Source organism: Ciconia boyciana, chromosome 3 (genome assembly GCF_034638445.1).
Source record: "Ciconia boyciana chromosome 3, ASM3463844v1, whole genome shotgun sequence".
Classification (NCBI taxonomy): domain Eukaryota; kingdom Metazoa; phylum Chordata; class Aves; order Ciconiiformes; family Ciconiidae; genus Ciconia; species Ciconia boyciana.
Genome location: NC_132936.1, coordinates 52940209 through 52961000, shown reverse-complemented (window position 1 = coordinate 52961000; position 20792 = coordinate 52940209). Strand labels below are relative to the sequence as shown.

General features: G+C 36.2%; 1 protein-coding gene across 1 annotated transcript in view; it reads right to left on the bottom strand.

Moving 5' to 3' along the window:
- Positions 1-547: 547 nt before the first annotated feature.
- SLC16A10 (solute carrier family 16 member 10) overlaps positions 548-20792 on the bottom strand; it is a 79882-nt gene continuing 59637 nt past the window's right edge. The window contains exons 4-6 of the mRNA XM_072855681.1: positions 10080-10223; positions 7166-7394; positions 548-5963 (exon numbers count right to left, since the gene is read on the bottom strand). Coding sequence (XP_072711782.1) covers positions 5728-5963; positions 7166-7394; positions 10080-10223 — 609 coding nt within the window. The 3' untranslated portion in view covers positions 548-5727. The remainder of the gene's footprint in view (positions 5964-7165; positions 7395-10079; positions 10224-20792) is intronic.

Here is a 20792-nt window from a genome sequence, read left to right as displayed (position 1 = left end):
GTCAATGAGGAAACACTTCATACTGCCAAGGTATGTCGAGGTGAAGTTGGTAGTAGGCCAGTAAATGATCAAAGGTCCACTGAATTACACCGGCAGTTCATGAAGCAAAACATACAGAATTCTTTTAAAAACCACCACTGAAGTTTATTCCAACAGTTTCTCTCCCTTCCTCAATTTTACTTCTGCCTTTTGTGAATGCAACTGTTCTCTAAGTGTGATATTAAACCCCAGAATGGAAAATAGAGTAGATGATAAAATTTTCAGAAGCATGTAACTCTGGAAGTCAGTAGTTTAGGTTTATAAACCATTGGTCTTAAAATGGATAGTCAGTGCCATCAGAATGAAATGGGTTGCACCAGATATTAATTTAGGAGCAAATGTAATGGGGACATTCCAATTGGAACATGGTGGTAATAAAAGCTGTAAAGGCTTTCATATAAAAGTCTTTATAACAGAATATAACACAAAATTACTTTTAAAAAATGACAGGTTTTACAGGAGAACAAGACTAAAAATGATGCATGCAGTAACAAATGGGGCACTTAAGAACTACCATTTTATTCAGAATAATTTGAGACTGATCACAGTTGCTGTAGCACCATGAAAAACATTAGACATTCATTTCTTATCCTTCTAACAAAGCAGAACTTTAAAGGCGCCTAGCAAAACATATATCCTTTAATATCAAAAACAACATACAAAATATGATGTCTATAAAGATACTTTAACATGTCAGTGTTACCAATATTAGCACACATTTTAGTATAAAATCACTCTAATCTTAGCATATGCGGTTCTGAAACATTCAAAATGTTGACACAATATGTATATAAGACTAAAAGGCATACTGTCTTTGCCATACATACGCCAAAGTTTACGTGACTAGAAACTCACTGGCTGGCTGGAACTGTAATGGTGCTGTGCTTGTCAACAGTGAAACACACAAACAAAAATAATTACTTCTTCCTCAGCTGTCTCCCACATTCCAGTGCTACAGTTCCTGCAGTTAAATGCAGAATGTTTGTGTATGCCCTGGTCAAAATACATTGTATTTATATATACGTACACACACACATTCTTTTAATATCAGAGGGTCAGCTCCGACAGAAGAGTTGATGCCTAAAAGTCAGCTTCCGTAACGCTTCCAGCTCCCCGGAGGGGAATCAGGCCCCAGACAAGGCAGCAGCTCCACTCCCTGCTCAGAGAGGATGGCCGAGCCCCTCCGTGCGGGCTCCTGCGCAGCAAGCAGCAAAGCAGGGAGCTGCCCTGTGTCAGCAGTGAGAACCCAGCTGCTTAAGCTAACCCGTAAAGATGAGCCTAACAATAGTAGCGTTGATTCCCACCCTTAGATACTTCCTTTGGGGCTGCAAGGAAGCATCTCCTGTCCCTTTGGCGTGGACTATCTGATGCAAAAAACTAAGTAAGTAGGGCATTTTTGCTTTAAAAGGGTAGTGTCCATTTTTTACATCATAAGCGTGTGATCAAAGCATTCATCTAGTATGTGTGAGAACTGCCTTCAGCACTCTTGTGAGTTGATTCAACCTCCCATTTCACAAAAACTTGCCTAGTCTATCAGGCTATGGCTATTCAAAGGTTTAATGCCGGGAGAAATTTTGAGAAAGGAAGGCTGAGAAGTACTATCCGTATCCAATATGGTGTGCATCAGCTTTGACAATCCAGTGTCTCCAAAGGGAAGGGGGGAATGTATATGCCCAGACATCATACATGAAGACCCAAAGGAGAAAAATGTCAGTTGTCTACCTCATCTGATACTGAATATACCCTGAAGGATGGCCACAGAATGGCTATGTCGTCTTTGACTCGAGAAACAATTCAGGAATGTCCATAAATGGTCGCTGAAAGTAAACTTAGAAAAAATGTTAAATGCTAATGCTGAACAGACAAAGATCTGGATGAAAGAAATTCTGACTAAGAGTGTGTTAATTTGAAGTCTTCGTTTGAGACTTGTACAGGTCCTTTAACATGTAGCCAGAATAAATCCAACAATACTTTATTCATTAATTATTCATTGTATATTGTTGCATAGCTTAGATGTAAATAAGAACCTGAAGGGTTTTCACTATTTCAGACTCTTTGCTCAATATATCAAGATTTACAAGGATCTCACACCTACTGAAAAGATGTGTCAGCCATACACAAAACCAACCCTTTGCTCAAAATCAGTCTTGGTTTCAGGATCTGGTGTATTAAATTACAGCATCAAGTAGGACTGGAAATTTCACACTGCCATTTTAAGTGAACCTCTTTCTACCCAATTTCTCCTGAAGCTTACCCTGAGAACATTTAATGGAAAAAAGACAATTACTCTGTTTACAGGACGGGAGAGCAATGTCTATGAAAAGTACTCTATGAACTGTTCTCAAGAGAGGGATACATCTGAGGGATTTAAGGGTTTTCTTGAACTACGCTAGTATTTTAATTTTAGAATCTACCCCCAACAAGATTAAATCTGGCATGAATTAGGTCATCAAAATATGAATTCAGCAGGTTTCCCATGAACGGGCTTTCACACCTAAAATTAAGTTTTGTTATGAAAATTTATTTACATTTACTCAGTCAAAATAAAATTGAATATTGAGCGCGTTTCTCTCCTAGTTTTCTGAATAGCAACCATTCCTACATTATTCCATCTTTTTTTTCATAAATGTACTAAATAATTGCTATTTGTGTTGGGTTTTTTGTGTTTTGGTTTGGGTTGGTTTTTGTTTGTGGGTTTTGGTTTTTTTTTTTCCAGGGAGACAGCTAACCTCATTTTTAAAACCTCAGGGCACATAGAATGCAGTATATCTCTAAATAAGTTTCTTAATGGTTAGTTAGCCTCACTGCTAACAGTCTGAACTTTACTTTCATTTTAACTGCATCTTATCTAGCTTTAGGACACAATCTTCTTATGCTTATGTCCAATAAAGAGCATTTTCTACTAGACATTTCTCCCATAGATACAAGCTAACAGTAAAGACGCTAACAGAATTCTCATGCATCAATTTACTTTTCTTTTTTTTACCTTTTCTGAAAAGACATTTTTTTCTGAAGCCTTTCTTTCCAATTTTAGCATTGTTGTAAAACAAGCACTGGCATCAGAAATAAGTTCATTATTCCAACATCATCATGCCAGCATAGCTTGCTTACCCCTAACTCTGCTTCCGTCTTGTCTGACATCCTGTTCACTAGCTGTTTTTAACATAGTAATCACTCCTAAACAATTGTTCACTCATCATACCCTCTCCCTGGAGTCTCTGGGTTTGGTTTGTTTGTTTGTTTAATGCTGTCCTTCATATTCGTGAGCATAATTTACACTTTTAGTTACTCAATTATGAGAGTTTGGATTTTTATGTAGAGATACATTTTTAAAAGGGTATTAATCCATAGTATTGTTATACTATTTCTGCATCATTTCTAAAACTTAACTAACAATTATTTTATATTCTCTCCCAGATAATTTATATAGATACAGAGCAGCAAGTCAGGAAGATGCCACAATTACATCAAGATACCTGGTCACAATGATTTGGAATTGCACCAGTGCTAAAAAGCAGCTTTGTTTTTGGTTAAAAACTCAAACACATAAGATCTGTGATGAATACTAAGTTTTCATAACAAAGCAATAGGAAACAAGAGGCTTTTAACACACTTTCTCAACACCTTTTGCATTGCCCAAATAGAAGATAATACTGAGTAACATGTTCTACAGAAATACTCCAGACAAGAACAGCATAGGCTGTTAACATCATTTTTGTAATGAAGGCAGCATTTTGTAGTAATTTTAATTAACAATACTATGAATATTTAAATGAAATTTTTAGAAGTACTTATGAGGTGCAGAAGCACAAGTCCCAGTGAACCTAAAGGGACCTCTGCTTTGCAGATTGGTTTGTGGGTTTTTTGACACCTCCAAGTCCCTCCCATACACCTCGAACATTTTAAGATTCAATTCTTTTAAACCTCACTCATGTAAAGTGGGGATTGAAATTCTGCAATATAAAAAAGGTACAAGCTTTGGTATCCAATAATTAGGATGCTTTGCATTATTATATTTAAAGGACTTTTGTAAGTTGATAGATGTAAACATTCTATGCAATAGTATTGCTAATACAATGTTTTATATCACAAGTGTACATGGGCTTTCTGAGCAATTTATTACAACTCTGGAGAAAGAAAAATAATATAAATAGAAAAGACAACTTTAAAACAGTATGCCTCCGTGGTTTATGTAAAGAACAGGTATTGTTACTAATTAAGAAAATACACTTAAATGTGCATTTTGTCTTCAGATCACCTTTAGTTTACTCTTTGCTATGACACTTCTAAACAAGAAAACAAAAGTTACTGGTATTGAATGGACCTGAAGTAAAGAATGATTAAGTATTCCACTGCATTGCTGATCCATATCCACAAATAAACAATGTACTTGGAAGTGTTTTATGATAAACTGAAAAGTGTTTTCATCTCAAAGTATTATGCTTTCAAATATTTTTCAGAGAAAGAGGTTTTCAGAAATACCTGCTTGACAAACAGTGCATAATACCTACGAATACATAACTAATAGGGCCATACGTTTAGTATGTTAAGCAAGAAATAGGACATGCAAAGACATTTCTTTATATTTGAATAAAATATGGAGCTATATCCTACACGCAATTGAACACAGACCTATAATAAACCTGCATGTTTTCTTAGTGCAAAAATCTTTAATTGTTGAATGCTATTTTAATAGCCTGTGTATATTTCCACATTAAAAAAAACTTATTATTGCACTTCGAATGTATCCTTTAAAGCTGTCTTGTTTTTAAGAATTTTAAAAAAAACTTAACAACAGAATAATTTGAGATGTAGTCTAATTCACAATACTGCTCCAAAGTATTACTGTCAGTACAATTTCAAAACTATCAGCTATTCTGAGGTTTAGCTGAAAAAAATAAAAATATACACATATATGTTAACAGTATTGCCTTCAGCAAATAAAAAAAAAAAGTATCATTCAGCAGCTTTACTTCTGAATGTGTTTGCACTCAGAGCTTAGTTTGCGCATATTCAAAAACCTGTGCCCATCAAAAATTTCATCCTTAACATTCTTCGTTTGGGCTACTGTGACAAGGTGAATGCATAAAACAGGTGAGTGTTTAAGCCAGCTGAGCAGGCTGGGGTATTTAGAGAAAATAAAACAGATGTTTAAATAATTTAGCTGTCTAATGCAGAATGATTTCAGCAGGAGTTAAGGGAATCAAAAAGATGCATATTCATGTTCATGATATAGGATTATAAAAGACTGTAAAACAGCATAAGCAACTTCAAAAAACCAAATCAGTCGTAAGAGCTACTACATTTTCCAGTATAAAACACCCATGGGTGTGCCTGCATTGGATGGACCATAAAAGTTATTGAAGAATCCTGGGTCAGTGAACCAAAACCAGCTTTCACACTTCCAGAAATAGGTTCTGATGAAGTAGAAAAATATTCTCTTCACACACAGAATCACTACACGTGTACACACTAATGCCACAAAACTTCAAATACCTTGAAAATGTGGCTTGAAATCAAACTCAATGACTCATCAAAAAAAGTTCAATGGTATAAAAGATTCTTATAGCAGTTTTGCAATTTGAGCAATAATTCAAAACTTATTCAGTATCATATAGTATCTTCAGCCAAAAAGTACAAATCCAGCTTCGGTAGAAGAAGGTTGGGCTGGTACAGGAAAAGAAAGCATCAACAACCAGATTCCATTTCTTTGACTGGCTTTTCTGTAGTGTCCGACACCAAAGTGCTTTCGTTTTCCAGCATTTTCTCAGTAGTTTCTCCATCAACGGGTTTTGCTCTTTCTTTTAACTTCTGCTGTTCATGAACCCAGGGGATGAAACATAATATGGCTCCGCCAATAAGGGGAGGGACTCCGGCCAGGTAGAATGCTACATCATAGGTGCCAAGGTGATCATACAGCAGACCTGGAAAGGCAGGAAATTTACCACTGATAAATAATGGGGCCTCGGGAATCTACAAAACTGATGTCTTTTCTTTGGATTCAGAAACTTGAGAACTGATGCAATTATTATAACTGCTAATCTGACTACCTGATGGCCAAATATAGGTATATATAGGTAGAAAGGTATTCCAGAGTTTATTTAAAGACTCCAAGTAACGAAGAACTCAGTATGTCACCACTCGACTGCTTAATTAGCACCCATCATTAAAAACACATACCATATTTCCTATTTGAAAGTCGCTCATTTCAGCTTCTCCAGCACTTAAATCGTGCAATGACTTGGAGAAATTCTCCCTCTTTTGGTAACAGTTGCCTTTGATCAAGGTGCCTCTTAATCTTATTATAGATATACTGCATATATTGCATTCCTAGTAGCTTCTTATTAAAAAGTGTGTTTTCCAACAATTCACTCTAATTGCTCTCTCAAAACTCCTCCCATTAATCAAATTCTATTTAAGTATTAATAGCTGTGACAGTGTATCCAGATCAGGAAGTGCCTAGTGTATGCTGTTCTAGCTTTAAAATTTTGTTCTTTATAATGCTGCATAGTTCAGTTACGTCTTACTAAGTATCTTTCAGTAGCACTCACAAGACCTTAGGGTAAATTATGATTGAAAATCATCAGTGGTAAGGATTATAGCTTAAGCTATTTCCACCTCCCAAAGAACTTCCAGTTTTCATCTTCAAAACTTGTACTTTGTCAGTCTCCCATCAAAGAATGAAAAAAGCCAGTGTTCCTACTTATAATAAGCAATTAAAATTACTCAAGCTTTTATCCTCACAATTGTTTTTGCATGAGCAAATTTTGGAGTCCAATGAATTTTCAGATTCTAATTTGGAGTCTTTGTGTAACACAATCAACATATAGGCTGTCACCTCAACAGCATGGAAAATGTCAGGTCCTCAATCCAACTGGAAACCTATCTTTCTTTTGAGGGATGTTTTACATTTGCATAACTTAATAAAAAAGACTGAAGCAAACTTTAAAGAGTACAGTAAATTAATAACCCATGAGCAGCAGTTAAATTCACCATACATTCTGGAGCACGTACTGAGAAAACTTCCAATGTAAGTGCACCACATATAATGTAGGAACAGAAAATATGGCCAAAAAGTCATGCAACCATAGAAACATTTACAGCTACAGACCACAACTATACTTACCTGCAATGGGTGGACCAACCGTCATAGGTATTGACATGAGTCCTAGTAGAAATCCTATGGCCTGGGAGACATCCTGAGCCCCAACAAGCTCAAAGGCAATAGGAGCCATAATGCAAATGAAGCACCCATCAAACAGGCCCATGAAGAGACAGACAGCAATGAGACTTCCAAAGACGTGGCACAGTGGAATCATCATAGACATCAGGCCAATAAAGAAGAATGAGGCCACCTAAACAGGACCAAGGAAAAAATATAAAAACATGTTGCATCAAATCAGCAAAGATAAAGGGAACAGATGAGCTTTATTGCATTTGTAGTGAATTAAATTGTCTGCCTGTATTTACTTTAAAATATAAGCAGTATCCATGGATTACCACCATCAGAAGTTACATACCAGATATAACTGTCGTGACATGCAATCAAAGAAATTCCACTGCTCATTTCACAAGTTTTCAAAATGCATTTGTAATCAACTATCCTGCAGTGATTATGTAAGGTCATTTCTCGTGCACTAACATTTTTTGAAGAGTTACTCTCTGCTCTTTTCACAAATGAAAGCCACAAAAATATCAAAAGTTTAATATAGCTAAAACACTATAATTAGACTCCTCACTCTTGTAATTTAAGTAAAAATATCAGCATTATGAGTGATTACTTCAGGGTGCTTGCATTCAACAGAGGTGGTATTTGAAAGTCTCATTTCAATTTTTCCACATAAAGGTATCTTGCTGTATTCCTGTAGCCATGCATACTTACAAAGATTTTGTATTATAATCTTAGATTAAGACTACTATTTGTTTGTTGTAAATTAAAGGAATAAAACTATCTTTCAGCAAAATGAAGCAGAATTAAAAAGAAAATAAAAAATGTAAGGGTTTTGCTTGTGCACCATCCATATGTCAGCATAGGAAACCAACATCCCACCTAACTGCACAAACACTTTTTCCAAACAAGACATATGCATTATGCATTGGTCACTTGTAGACCATTAAAGAAAAACAAGGTCACTTCAAAACTACTAGACATCATAATTTTTTGCAGACAGCTTTAAGCAGTCTTTAAGCAGACAGCTAGATGAAACTTAATTTTCAGGACAGCATACCAATTCTTTTAGGTAATGTACTTTATTTAGCATCGTAAAGAAAAACTGTTGTGTAGTATCTGAAGTATGGTATAGAAACAGAAACACTGAAGAACTGGGTTCTTGTAGGAACTTAAGGAGGATAGAGGTGAAGAAATTATCAGTTCTGTGTATTCTGATACAGAAAATACAAATATTATTTGAGATGTGTTTGTATCTAAGTAGTAATATGGTTATCAGTAGACAAACTCTAAACAAGATATTGTTGAGCAGATTCTTTGTATTATTATATTATGGTAAAAGCAGCACTAAAACCAGAATCACTAAACTTCATATCCAGAAGAGACAGAATGCATCATTCTATTACTAAAGATAGAATTTATAAAGCAAAATCCAGCAAAACAGGTCTGTAAAAAAGAATGCAGAAACAGAAAGAGGAAGGTTGAACTTGCTGGGTAGAACTCTTGTAAGTTGTTCAATTATGAGACAGTAAAGTTCTAAGAGGAAAGAGGTTTCATTTGCATTAGTCAAAATTAATTCTTAAGTAATTTTTGCATGAGATAAGATGACAGTATGAACTATTGGACAATCCAGAATAATACTTGAGGTGAATATTCATTTTCCCTCAAAAATGCTGATTTGAAACAGGAGAGCTGAAGAGGCTGGGGCATGGCTTAGCAAAAGTGAACGTGTTTTTCCTGCTTAAAACTAGGTGAAACCAACAGTACTCAGAAGCATCCTAGTTCATACCCTAAACAAAAGTCCATGTTTTTCTGTTCTAGCTATTCAAGGAAAAGAATTAAAAAAGCTTGTGGTTTTACTGCAAGTTTGGTATTTGTGCTCTATAAATAATCTGTAACATCTCAATGCTGCCTTTCCACTTTTTATCTTAATATTGACGTTTCCTGAAAGTGCAACAATAGGTATTATATCAGTGCAAGTGAATGAGACACAGGCCCAGTCTCTGTCATCAGGGAACCTAAATTTATGTAACTATGGCAACAAATACTCCATCTTCAGAAGGATGCTTCTTTCCTAAGAATTTTTGTTTTCAATAATGTAGTACAGATAATAGCCATTAGATGTCTCCCTTGTTATTCATTTTAAAACAACAAAACAGGAACACTCAGTGGTTAATAACATGGAAGTTATTAACTAAAGCTGTTCCAAAAATCTACACTAACACTGCTAAATTCTAAAAAAAATATCATTTATAAAAGTGTGGAGGGAAAAAAGTGTACATCCTCCTTCATCCCCAAGCTTCAGCATTTCTGGAAGCTGTGACTCTTTCTGCAAGTAACCCCCTTGAATCAGCAAAATCTCCTCAGCTAAGCACCTCTTACATTCCCAGGGTTTTACCAGGGCGTGCTATGCACAGAACATACTTGACACCAAGTTATCACCTATCAAAGACCAAGAAAAGAGATCTAAAATCCTTAATGGAGGAACATAAGGGAAAAAAAAATCTTCCTGCAACTATTATGAAATCATGGGATAAAACAGGAAAAGCAGAATCTAGAGAATCCCCAAAGGTTTTCTCACTCACATGCTAATGATTAGTAATTTCTTTCATTCCCAGCTGAAAACAGCCAGCAGGTAGTAGACAAGTTTCCTTAGCATTAGAAAGAGGAAAAAAAAAAAAAAAAATCAGAGATTCATGAACTTTGCACCAAAGGCTCCTAGTATCAGAAACCATACATTGAGTTTCCTAGAATTTTGAAACTTCTCAGATTTGAATCTCCAGTCAGTTAATTCTGCTTACTTAATAGTACCTGCAACCAAAGGCTTCAGAATATTGTTTATATATTCCTTCATAACAGTGTGAAGACATACCTGTAAATAAACTTTTTTTGCACCAGGAATATAATCTGCAACTCTGCCAAAGATCAGTCTGCCAACTCCTGAAGTAATTCCCAGACACAGCAGAAGCACTTCTTCTGGCTCGCTGTTACCAAATCTGTCTCCCACATGCTTCATCTGTTTAAAAAGAGAGTTGAGAAAATAAACTGGCTTTAGAATTAAAAGGAAGATAAACCTTAGAAAGCTTCAGTTAAATAGAAGTAGTCTGTGAATCTCAGACTTACAAATATGGCTACAAATTGTCAACTAACTTACTCTGCTTCTACAGATTTTAGAGTAAATTTTGCACTGGCTTATCAGTATTGAGTGCAATACAATAAAAACCATCGGAAACGTGTTGTTGCTTTATTCACAGTTAAGGAAATTATTTCAAGAAAACAAAAAAGCTACATCTAATACCACGAAAATTGACAAGAACCTAGAAGTGTTCTCCCCAACCACATTTCATTTACTAGTCAGAGATTTAACATAACGCAGAATGGTTGCCTCATTGGCCAGGGCATGCTCTCAGGTCTGAAGGTACTGCATGATTAATGAGTATCACTGCAGTACTGTACATTAAGACAGAGATACATGCTACCAAACTTGTAACATAGCTCAGGGCAGGAGCAAGAAGCAGAGGGGCAGAGAGTTGAGGCCAGAGAGTGCAAGTAGGAGGGGCCCTCCAGACTGCCTCATCCTGACATCCATGATCACCATGACATCCAGGGGCAAGGAGGAAGAGGAGCAGGAACCACCTGCAGTGCCAAAGACAACAGCAAGCACTTGCAGGAGAGGTTGCAGCTACAGCAGCAATGAACTGAGCAAACTGGAAGAATGATTTATCAGCCACTTCAGCCTAAAGAACTAAAGCAACTGACCGACAGTCCTGACAGTAGACCATCAACTACGATGTGATGAACTACCAGTGTCAGTAATTCTAACCTTTCATGTTAAAAAAAAAATCATAAGACTGGCTTGATGGATTTGGATTTTTTATATTCTGTCCGGTTGCAGAGTGTTTTTTGTTTGCTTGCGTTTTTTTTTTTAAATCACCATGAAGACCAGAAATTATCCGTAAGAAAGGTTTTTTTTTTTGCACAATCACTTTTTGAAACATGCTTGGCAATACCAAATATGCCAAAGTGGGCATTAGAAAATGTAGAAATAATTTGCATAGTCCTGCGATCTCTGTGCTCATAACTAGTTCCAAACAATAAACTGTAAAGATGTGAAGAAGCAAACAGAAGAAACTGATTTTAAGGAAGGGTGTAGTAAAAACATTTGGGAGACAAGGTGACCACAGGCTAACAGACCTGGATAGCAAAAGCTGCACACCAATTTTTGTTATTAATTCTGATTATGTGATATCACTTCAAACTAGAGAACCCTCATTCTCCTGTCTATAAAATGGAAACGTTCAGTTTCAGTAAATACTTCTGGAGCAAAATAGTAAAGATTCTTTCCTGGCCAGAGTGTTAATACACAAGCAGAGTCTTTTTTTTCCAACATAAACAGGATTTGCTGAGTGATGGTGATTTTCTTAAGTACAAAATCAGTTGGGTTTTGTTTACATGTCACAGTCTATTAAATCTAATATTAATTTGTCCAATATAATTGATTTTGTCAGAAAGGAAATAAAAAAATAAAGGTTAGTGGTTTTGTTTTGTTTTTAAAGAATAACTTCTAACTTCAACTGAAGACAGATGTTTGTTCTTTCTATTTTTGAGTTGTGTTTTTTTTCTTTGCTTTCTAAGATGTATGGGAACAGGATCTGATGAAATTTTTCTTCTAGAATTATATTTAAACATGAAAGATAAGTTGTTCTATTTATTCTGTTTCTGTCAAAGGTGAGAAGAGGAAAAGCTGACAGTTTTCTCACCCCTACCTTTATGTGCCTGTCAACACCTGCTTGCCCAGCCAGCGAGAGAAGCCAAGGTATTTTCTGCCATTCTTGTCACCTGTTCCACTCCTGTGTTTCTGCAGCCTCTAGGCTTGTTTAATTAGCAGACCTGATTCATCCACTCCCCCGGAGGCTTTTCAAGAGTTAAGATAAAGCTCTAAATCTAGATAACTATTAACCCTGCATCTGCAACTGAGTAACTGGATTTCTCAAAGCAGCACTCTCAAGGGTGCAATGCTGTCCTCTTACATCAATGGGGGAAAATATTGGATTCAATCACCTCCTTAAGTAGGAAAATAACCACTACTCATCTCTTATCTTCAAATATCTAAATTACTATTTGGTTTTTTAGCTTTCACTCCTCTTAAGCACACCATAAAGCACACCATAACCTTAAGAGAGCTTCCAACTAGATATAAGCAGAAACTTTTTCCCCAAGAGGGCAGTAGGCAGTGGCACAGGCTGCCCAGAGAGCTTGTCAGTCTCCTTCCTTGGAGGTTTTCCAGACCCAAGTGCACAAAGCCCTGAGCAACCTGGTCTGATCTCAGAGCTGACCCTCTTCAGTGATACAGTCACTAAGTAAGCTGTATTACTTATAACAGCAGTAACAGCAGTATTATTAACTGAATATCTGAAAATAGAGCAATTCAGGATTAATTCAGTACTGTAAGTGCTAACTCATTATGGACTTAGAGACATTTCCTGTAACTATAGGTTAAATACATTTATTTATTTATAAAATAACTTAAACGAAGTTCAGATTTCCACAGATTTTTAACTGACAGAACTACTCAAAAATCCCATGATGGGCAATTACTTGTGAACCTTCTCAGGCAGCATCTCATGCATTAACACTCTTGTCACTGCAGAACTACACAGGCTGTAATTATATGACTCTTTAGGCATTATCTACAGCACTCAAATGGGGACCCAGGCACACAGCAGACACATTGAAGGCCAAAGTATTTCCCTATGGGTTTTGCCCGTTCTCAGTAATGTAGCTAGCTCTTCACTCTCATTAGATCTGTGTGCATGCTGAATTGCAGGTCTGATTTTTTCCAAATGTAGAACAGGCCCGTAATGTTGCCTGAGCCAACCAGTACAAGATTTTCTAGACTAGCACAGCTTCTTTACTATTTTAAAATAAGTTATCTTTGTACAATGCAATTTTTCAAATCAAGACATAGACGGTGGACAATATAACTGAATGCATCCCTGGCACCAGCATTTTACCTTATATTCTTGCTCTCTATTATCAGGGTAATGTATACAAACACAGATCTTATTGTCCAAATTCTCATTACTGTTAGGATGAGACTAGAAGAAAGATTATCCACTTGGTAGTGGCTGGAATCCTTTCAGATACACTCTCTTGGATAACCTCTCTCCAGCCAGCCAAGTCCCAGATTTTGCCAAGATCTTCCATTCAGTGCCCACACATTTCAGCTATATTCACGCACTGAATCAAAGATAGAGCAATCTGAGTATAGCTCCAGTTCCTTTTTCCAAACATAAAGAACCTGAATCTGAAAGAAGTGGTAATGAACTAGTAAGAAGTAATTCTTTCTCTGTCAACTGTTTTCTTTCTGTGTATTTTTTGGGAATTCCCAATCAAGTAAATCTTTAGTAGGCTAAATGCAGTGCAATCTTTCTCCCCAAAAGAGATGGCCAATAGCAATATATAACCTAGAAAAGTTTGAGCACATAAAAAACAGCATTTTCTTCAGGTCCTGATTAAAGTCCTGATGTCTGACACTATCCTTACACTGGTTCTGAATGAAAAAAGGAAATGTTTATAAAGTACTGATGGTATAATTTGTAAATTGGAGATACTATTCCTAACTGCTTCAAATTAATAGTTTGCTCAAAGAGCTGAGGGGGTTTTTTTGGTTTTGATTTTTCTTTCCCAGACAGGAAAAGAAAAAGGATAGCCTACACAAACAAACTTTTCATTCTTCATGCTTTCCAGAAATGCATGAGTTCTATAGAAATCCAGGCAAAACTGTGCTTCCTTGGAATGCAAAGTGGTGAGCCATGCCTGTAAGTAACAAAGATGAAGCTTTGCATGTGGTGTCAGATGAGTCTAAAACATAACCTTACAGGCAAAAACTATGATCAGAGACTGACTTGATCATAGGGCTCATGGTATGGAATCTGCCCTGAGGTATAAGCGCTTGTAATATCCAGAACTGCTCTAACAGCATTGTTTTTTCAGTACTAATTGGCCTCTTAGACATGCAACAATTTTAAATCCAGACACCCAAAATAATTCTAGACTTGTATAATGCATGAGACTTAGCCATCAATCTAGGCATGGCAATACCTCCAGAATCTATTGATTTGATTATTACTACTGTGGCCTTCAAAAACCCATTCAGTATTATTAGAAGACATGATGGCCTTGTCATTCCATCACTTGGAATTTTTTTCTGTTCCAGGCTGAAAGTGCAAGAAAGGCAAGAGACAAAAATAAACAAAGTGCATTTCCAAGTAAGGGTATTAGTAACTGACAGGACACAAATGGAGTGGGTATATGTAGAAAAATTATACTGGTGCTTATCTTCAAGACTACAGTTAGATCTTCAAAAGCTCAGAAAACTAAGAGCTTTGGTTTATTTCACACACATCTCCTGAGAAAAGAGCAGCCTTACTGACAATGTACAGATCTTTCTGTACTGTTTGTGCCATCACACAGCAGCCTTCCTTCAATGAACAAATAAACCGCATGCCTGAACAAGCCGACTCCTTCAAAGGCCTAGAGAAAAATATTAACTGTTGCCTTGATAAAGATATATCAAGAACTTTGCAGTGAACTGTCCTGGAAGATTGAAAGTTTCAGGATGTGCTGAAAACCAGAGCATAAAGTAACTCTGGACAAACCACTCTTTATTCTCTAACATAAGGGCTCACCACAAAAATGGGGGTGGGGAGATAGAATCAGAGAAAGAAACTTGGTTGCCAGAGAACTGTATGATACCAGGCACAGGGAAGATCATTTAATGCAAATGCATTTCTGGTCCAGACTCCACCAAAGAGACTTTTACTGATGACGCAAAAACTAGCAAACAAACCAGCAACTCCTGACTCCTGAACATCTACTGAAACAATGGTCTTCAGATTGAGACATTAAATAGGATTACTAATACCTAATACAGATCCATTTTTAAGGGAGTGCCATCATCCTGAGATGGATACAGTAGCCTTTTTTAGAAATTAAGTGTCTTCACATGACAAAAATATGCATATATACATCTTCAAGATAATTCCTGTTTACATACTTGCCACAACAGTGATACTTCCTCTTTCTATCTCTAGTCAGTTTAACGTACATAATGAGCAAGGAGAGAATCAAATAAGGTGATTATGACATGGCAATAGGGAAATTTTCTATTATTCCACTAAGTAAAGCTAAACAGAATAATCCATATATCATGAAGATTCAGAACAAGTATAGTCTGAATGTAAGTAAAACTGAACATAACAGTTAACAGGGTAACTGTTAAGCCTATTTAACATTAAAAAGGTTAAGAATTCAGATTAGATTAAGAAAAAATCAGGCTGACAATTACATAGTTAAACTTGTTTGTTTATTTTGCTCCCCCAAAATAACTCATCTTGAAGAAATTTGCCCTAAATAATAAATTTTAAAAATAAAATAAAATTTAAAAAAGCGCCCTTAAAAATAAAATCTCAGGGCTGTTAGTGGTATCTTTAAGAGCATGTGAAGGATGACTATGATCCCAGAGACCAAAATAGGTAACTGACAGCAGAAAACTTAAATTGGAGAAACCAAGACAATGGTTGTTAACCAATAAACAGTTTTTCTACTTAGAGTCACAAATGCTAATCATTTTTAAAGAAATTAAACCAGTTCTCAGGTCTTGAGAGAGTGAATGCCAATTGGTAGGCCTGAAAGATATTCAGGGAATAGTACAAGAAAGCATGCTGGGGACTGAGAAAAGCCTGAAGCATGGGGGTCAACCCCTACACTGCAGCACGAGACAGTCCATGACTTTTGCTCTTTCCCTCTTCCATTCCACTTCATCTCAGGATATTTTCAGGTCCTATCCTCCACTAGTAGCTCCTGGAGGTGCCAACAGAGACTGGATCCCATTGGAGCCACAAGAGACAACATAAAGAAATGGGCACAAGGATACTGGTGGACTGGTGTGGCTTGGGCAGCAGCAGCAAGACAGGTAAGGCACGCACGTATCTGGGGAAGCTCACAGTGACAGAACAAGGATGAGGGATAAAGCCAGGGATATGCAAGAACTGAAGTGTTACATAAACATGAGGACTGAGAGTTAAATTGACAAATAATGTACCCTTTTTAAGCATTTTTTAAATTGACTCTCATTTGTGACTACAATCCACAACTTACAGTCTTAGTTCTACCCGTCCCTTGTGGCTCTAAAGCAGTGTCTCCTGGGCCTATCTTACTCTCAGAACTCAACTAGCCACTATGTTCAAAATTAGCTACTATCAGCAAGTCCTAGAGAGTTACAAGTCAATCACATTAACTTGAATTTCCAGAATAACAGCAGAAAAGGAAACAAAACCAGAACTATTCATAAACATCTAACAGGTAACATCATAAGCTAAGGTTCAACATAGAGTTGTGAGAAAAACAACCCTAAGTTCTCTCTATTACATGGTAGGTAGCAAACCTTGACAACAGAGGGAAGGACAGATGTAACAAGTCTTGACCTTTTTCTTGTAAAGAAAAAGACTGGAATTCAAAATTATCTTGGCAACCTGGCATCTCAGTCAATAGTGTGCAATAAATATGATTAATTTCCATACAAACATTATGAGGTAAATATTGAAAAAAAACACTACACAAGGTGAAAATCTGATACATGAATACAAGATGGAAGAATGATCTGGCAACAGGTCTTTAGGAAGGGAACCGAAGGTTTAGCAGATTAAACTTCAGCATGTTCTAATAATGTCATCATATTGCAAAAGTAATAGAATATATCAATTCATGACACAATGCGACCTTCACATACTGCTCAGTACCAGTAAGGCCTCAGCTGAATTATTATGTCCTATTTTGGTCATTACTCATTATTAAAGACATGGACCATGTGTACAGAATCCAAAAGAAAGACCTGGCAATAAGTAGAAATTTGATAAGCATGACTTACGAAAAGATATTAAAAAAAGAAATATTTAAAAAGGTCCCTTACCAAAATAAGTCTGTAAATTGGATAGAGTATTGGGATACCTCCAGTCTTATTTTCTATGACTCATGAAGTGATTTGATGGATGTCTTAGTATAGTCACAAATACATACTTATTAAGTGTTACAACTTGAAAACTTTTTTTAGCTCTAGCTTGGTAAAACTCTGCTGCACATTTGATTAAAAGTAACCTTATGACTGAAGGAAGCAATTTCCTGACATCACCACTTACATTATGCTTCTAAAATTTAAGTAATTCTTTTCAAATCATTGTGGCATTTACTAATGTGATAAAGTGTTATCAGGTTATAACTTAGGTAGTTAAAACTGAGCATATTATATGATATGCTATGATTAAGAAATTATAGAATATCAAAACAATGGATTAAGATATCCTGTACAAATACCCAAAGTAACAAGAAAATAATTCACTAACCACTGATGATTAACATTGTATGCACTGGACTTATTAAAAAAACACTTTAGCTAATTGTTGTAAACACAATTTAAGATGGATTCTCAAAGCAGCTAATAGGAGTGAAGCAACTAAAACCTAATATAGCAAGTTCATCCTCTTTATAATATTAAATTAAAAGCTTACAGTATGGATTAATTTTATTTAGCATACTTAAGTAAAATTTTAATAACAAGTCTGCTGCTACACATCCAGTTTAGTCTTCTTCAACTTTAAAAAAAGAAAAACACATCTATTGTACTAGTGATGATAATGCCTTGGCCTTGACTTCCAAACAAATAAGGTCAAACTTCATTAGCCTAGCCTAAAAATAAAAATAATAAAAGAATACTGAGAAGAGGAATATAGCAGCGTATGCTATTTGTCCAGAAATAAGTGCAAAGATACGCTAACAAAACTGATTTTTTTTTAAACTCAGAACTGTTACTTCAGTTAAATACCTAATTTCCTTCCTTATTTTTGCCTAAATTAGACATTGCTGGAAATATTACATAAATTTTATAGAAAGCATATATTTAGCTTCCAACAATTCAGTTCAGCAAAGCTGAAAGTAAGCTTACAGTTGACTATATGGGAGGACAAGTGGGACTGTATTAACCAATTAAATGAAGTAGTAAGTGGAAAAAGGGAAGTGCTAACAAACACCATTATAATACAACAGGCAAGACCTTTATTAGAATATTGTGCTAGCTACAGCATTTACACATCACAAAAGGATGTCTTCTCACTGCTGAACTTAAGATGTCTGCCTTAGCCAGCTAGTTTTCCTAACTGATACAAAAAACCACCTTCTTTAGGAGGCCATTCAGAAGCCTGACCCTGATGCTCCAAATTGCTCTCTGGAGAAGCTTCTTATTCTTTGGGTCGTAAGGACTAGTCAGTCAAACTAAAGGTCTTCAAGTCAAGTGAGGTGAGTACCCCTCAGCTTGGAAAACATTTTGAAAGACAGCTACAAGACTGATTTAAGGTCTCTGGAATCTGAAAAACTTATCAGGAGAGAGCTCATGTTCTGTAACTATTCAGACAGGAAGATGACAAAGGCAAAGAGAAACACTGGAAGCTGGACTAAGATCAGAATGAAAAGAAGTGTTTATCTGCATCAGCGAAAGTAATTAGCCATGAACAAAAAGCTTTTACAAAAGGATGGGTTTCCATCTACAAAATAATTCTGTTACTTCAAGTACATTTTTCAACTCACCAGCAGAATTAGCAATAAGATTACCAGACAAGATTGTACAAACTCATTTGTGTGAAAAGAAAGCATCTTATTACAGTAGTCCCTTCTAAAATTTACGAACATTGTATTTCTTACCTATCTTGAAGAGCACCACAATAAGCAACTAACTTGATGGAGTTAACTAGTTAGTAAAATAGGGATTCATTCATCTACCTACATGTTACAACACTACTGTCATCTTCTAAGAGACGTTGACTTCCTTACTCCACAACAGAATTTGTGCTACTTTTATCAAGTCTCTCAGGACTAGACTCCTTAAACCACAGGACTTAGGTGAGTAAAATCAAACCTTTATTCAGCTGCCACATAATTCTGAGGGCATCCATAACACTTCAATAGTAGAGATCTACTTGTGGCCATAGTCATAGTCACCTCAGCTTTCACAGAGCGGGGTGAAGTGCCTGTCTCATTCTATTGGGAAACACAGAAGAAAGCTCTCGCAAGAGTCTCAATTCTAGATGGAAGTCCCAAATACATTGCCAAATATCTACCAGATCAGGGCCCAGAGAAATTGAATTGAGTAGTCATATTTTCATTTAAAACACAACAAAGAGATGATAATGATAGTCTCCCCTCCTCATACAGAGATATAGCCCTTACTTGGGATATATACTCATTTATGTTCAGTTTTCTTTCCTGCCTGGAGCAATCCAAAAACCACCTCTCCCTTTTCCTAGGAAATATTCTGCTCAGTAGTAATGACAAATTTTAACTCAATCATCAGAAAAGAACCTGAAAAATAGCTCACAGCTTGAAATTACTGGCAATCAAATGGAAAGAGCTAGGTTCCAGGATTTCCTCAAAAGAAAATTCAAAATGCATGGAAAGAAATTCACAAGTCTGAACAGGATTTAAAAAGCAGAGTGGTTTTCTATGCAGCTCTTCTTGGAGCAGAAACTGAACACAAAAACTAGTCTGTGTATGAGTGAAGGAAGGTTCTTCACTTAATTTTGGCGATCAGTTTTCTTTACTCTGTATGAGGCTAGCAGGAAAAAATGCCAACTGTGATCTCAGGCTTCTGGGCACTTGTAGAGTTTGAATAGTTTAGTTCAGGTCAGGATGCTTCAAGCATCCAAAGACAAGATGTTGAATTTACCGTTAAAACAGCATTTTCCAATAAAAAAGGAGAATACACTTTACAGTTTAATCTGACTTCGAACTATATGCTGTTTGCTACTTGAATAGTTTGTATTATGCAAGAGTACATTAACTAGTGTGCTGTTAGAGACTGATACAAAGGAAATCATAATGTAACTCAGACCTTTCAATCTGCTAGTATTGCGTAGACCTGAGGAAGACTGCTTTGCTCTTATCCTTCAACATGATCTTATTGCTTGTACCTGCATATACCTGCTACCTAAAATATTTTTTGTAAACTTTCATTTACTTTTACTTCTAAAAAAAACAGACAACATTTTTAAAATTCTTTCCCGTTTCTATTCTTTCTGTACTTATGATTTGTATTCTTTTCCAGTACTCATTTCGAAAACAGAGTTTAAATATGCTTTCATAACAATTACAAGTATAAAGCAGGAAATAATTTATTTCTTTTCCCACCACCACCCCCAGTGCTAAAAGTGGACAATCTAGCTAAGAATAAAGAGTGCCGGATCAACACTGAGGAATACCAGGAAAGAAATGGGTGCACAGGATAATTACAGAAGTGGATAAAGGGGGAAAATTTCACTAACCTGGGCAGTCAAACTGCAGCAGATGTTGAGATCTGAAGGGAGATAAATGCAAAGATTAGAAAAGCAAGTAAAGCATGGGGAGCCACTGAAGATTTGGGGTCTCAGAGATATCTGCTTAATGATTACATTGGACCTTTACAAAACCAGTGCCTTGTTAGTCTTCCGTTGGAGACAGAAATATGGTAGATTAAGTGGATGAGAAAGGTAATAGAGCT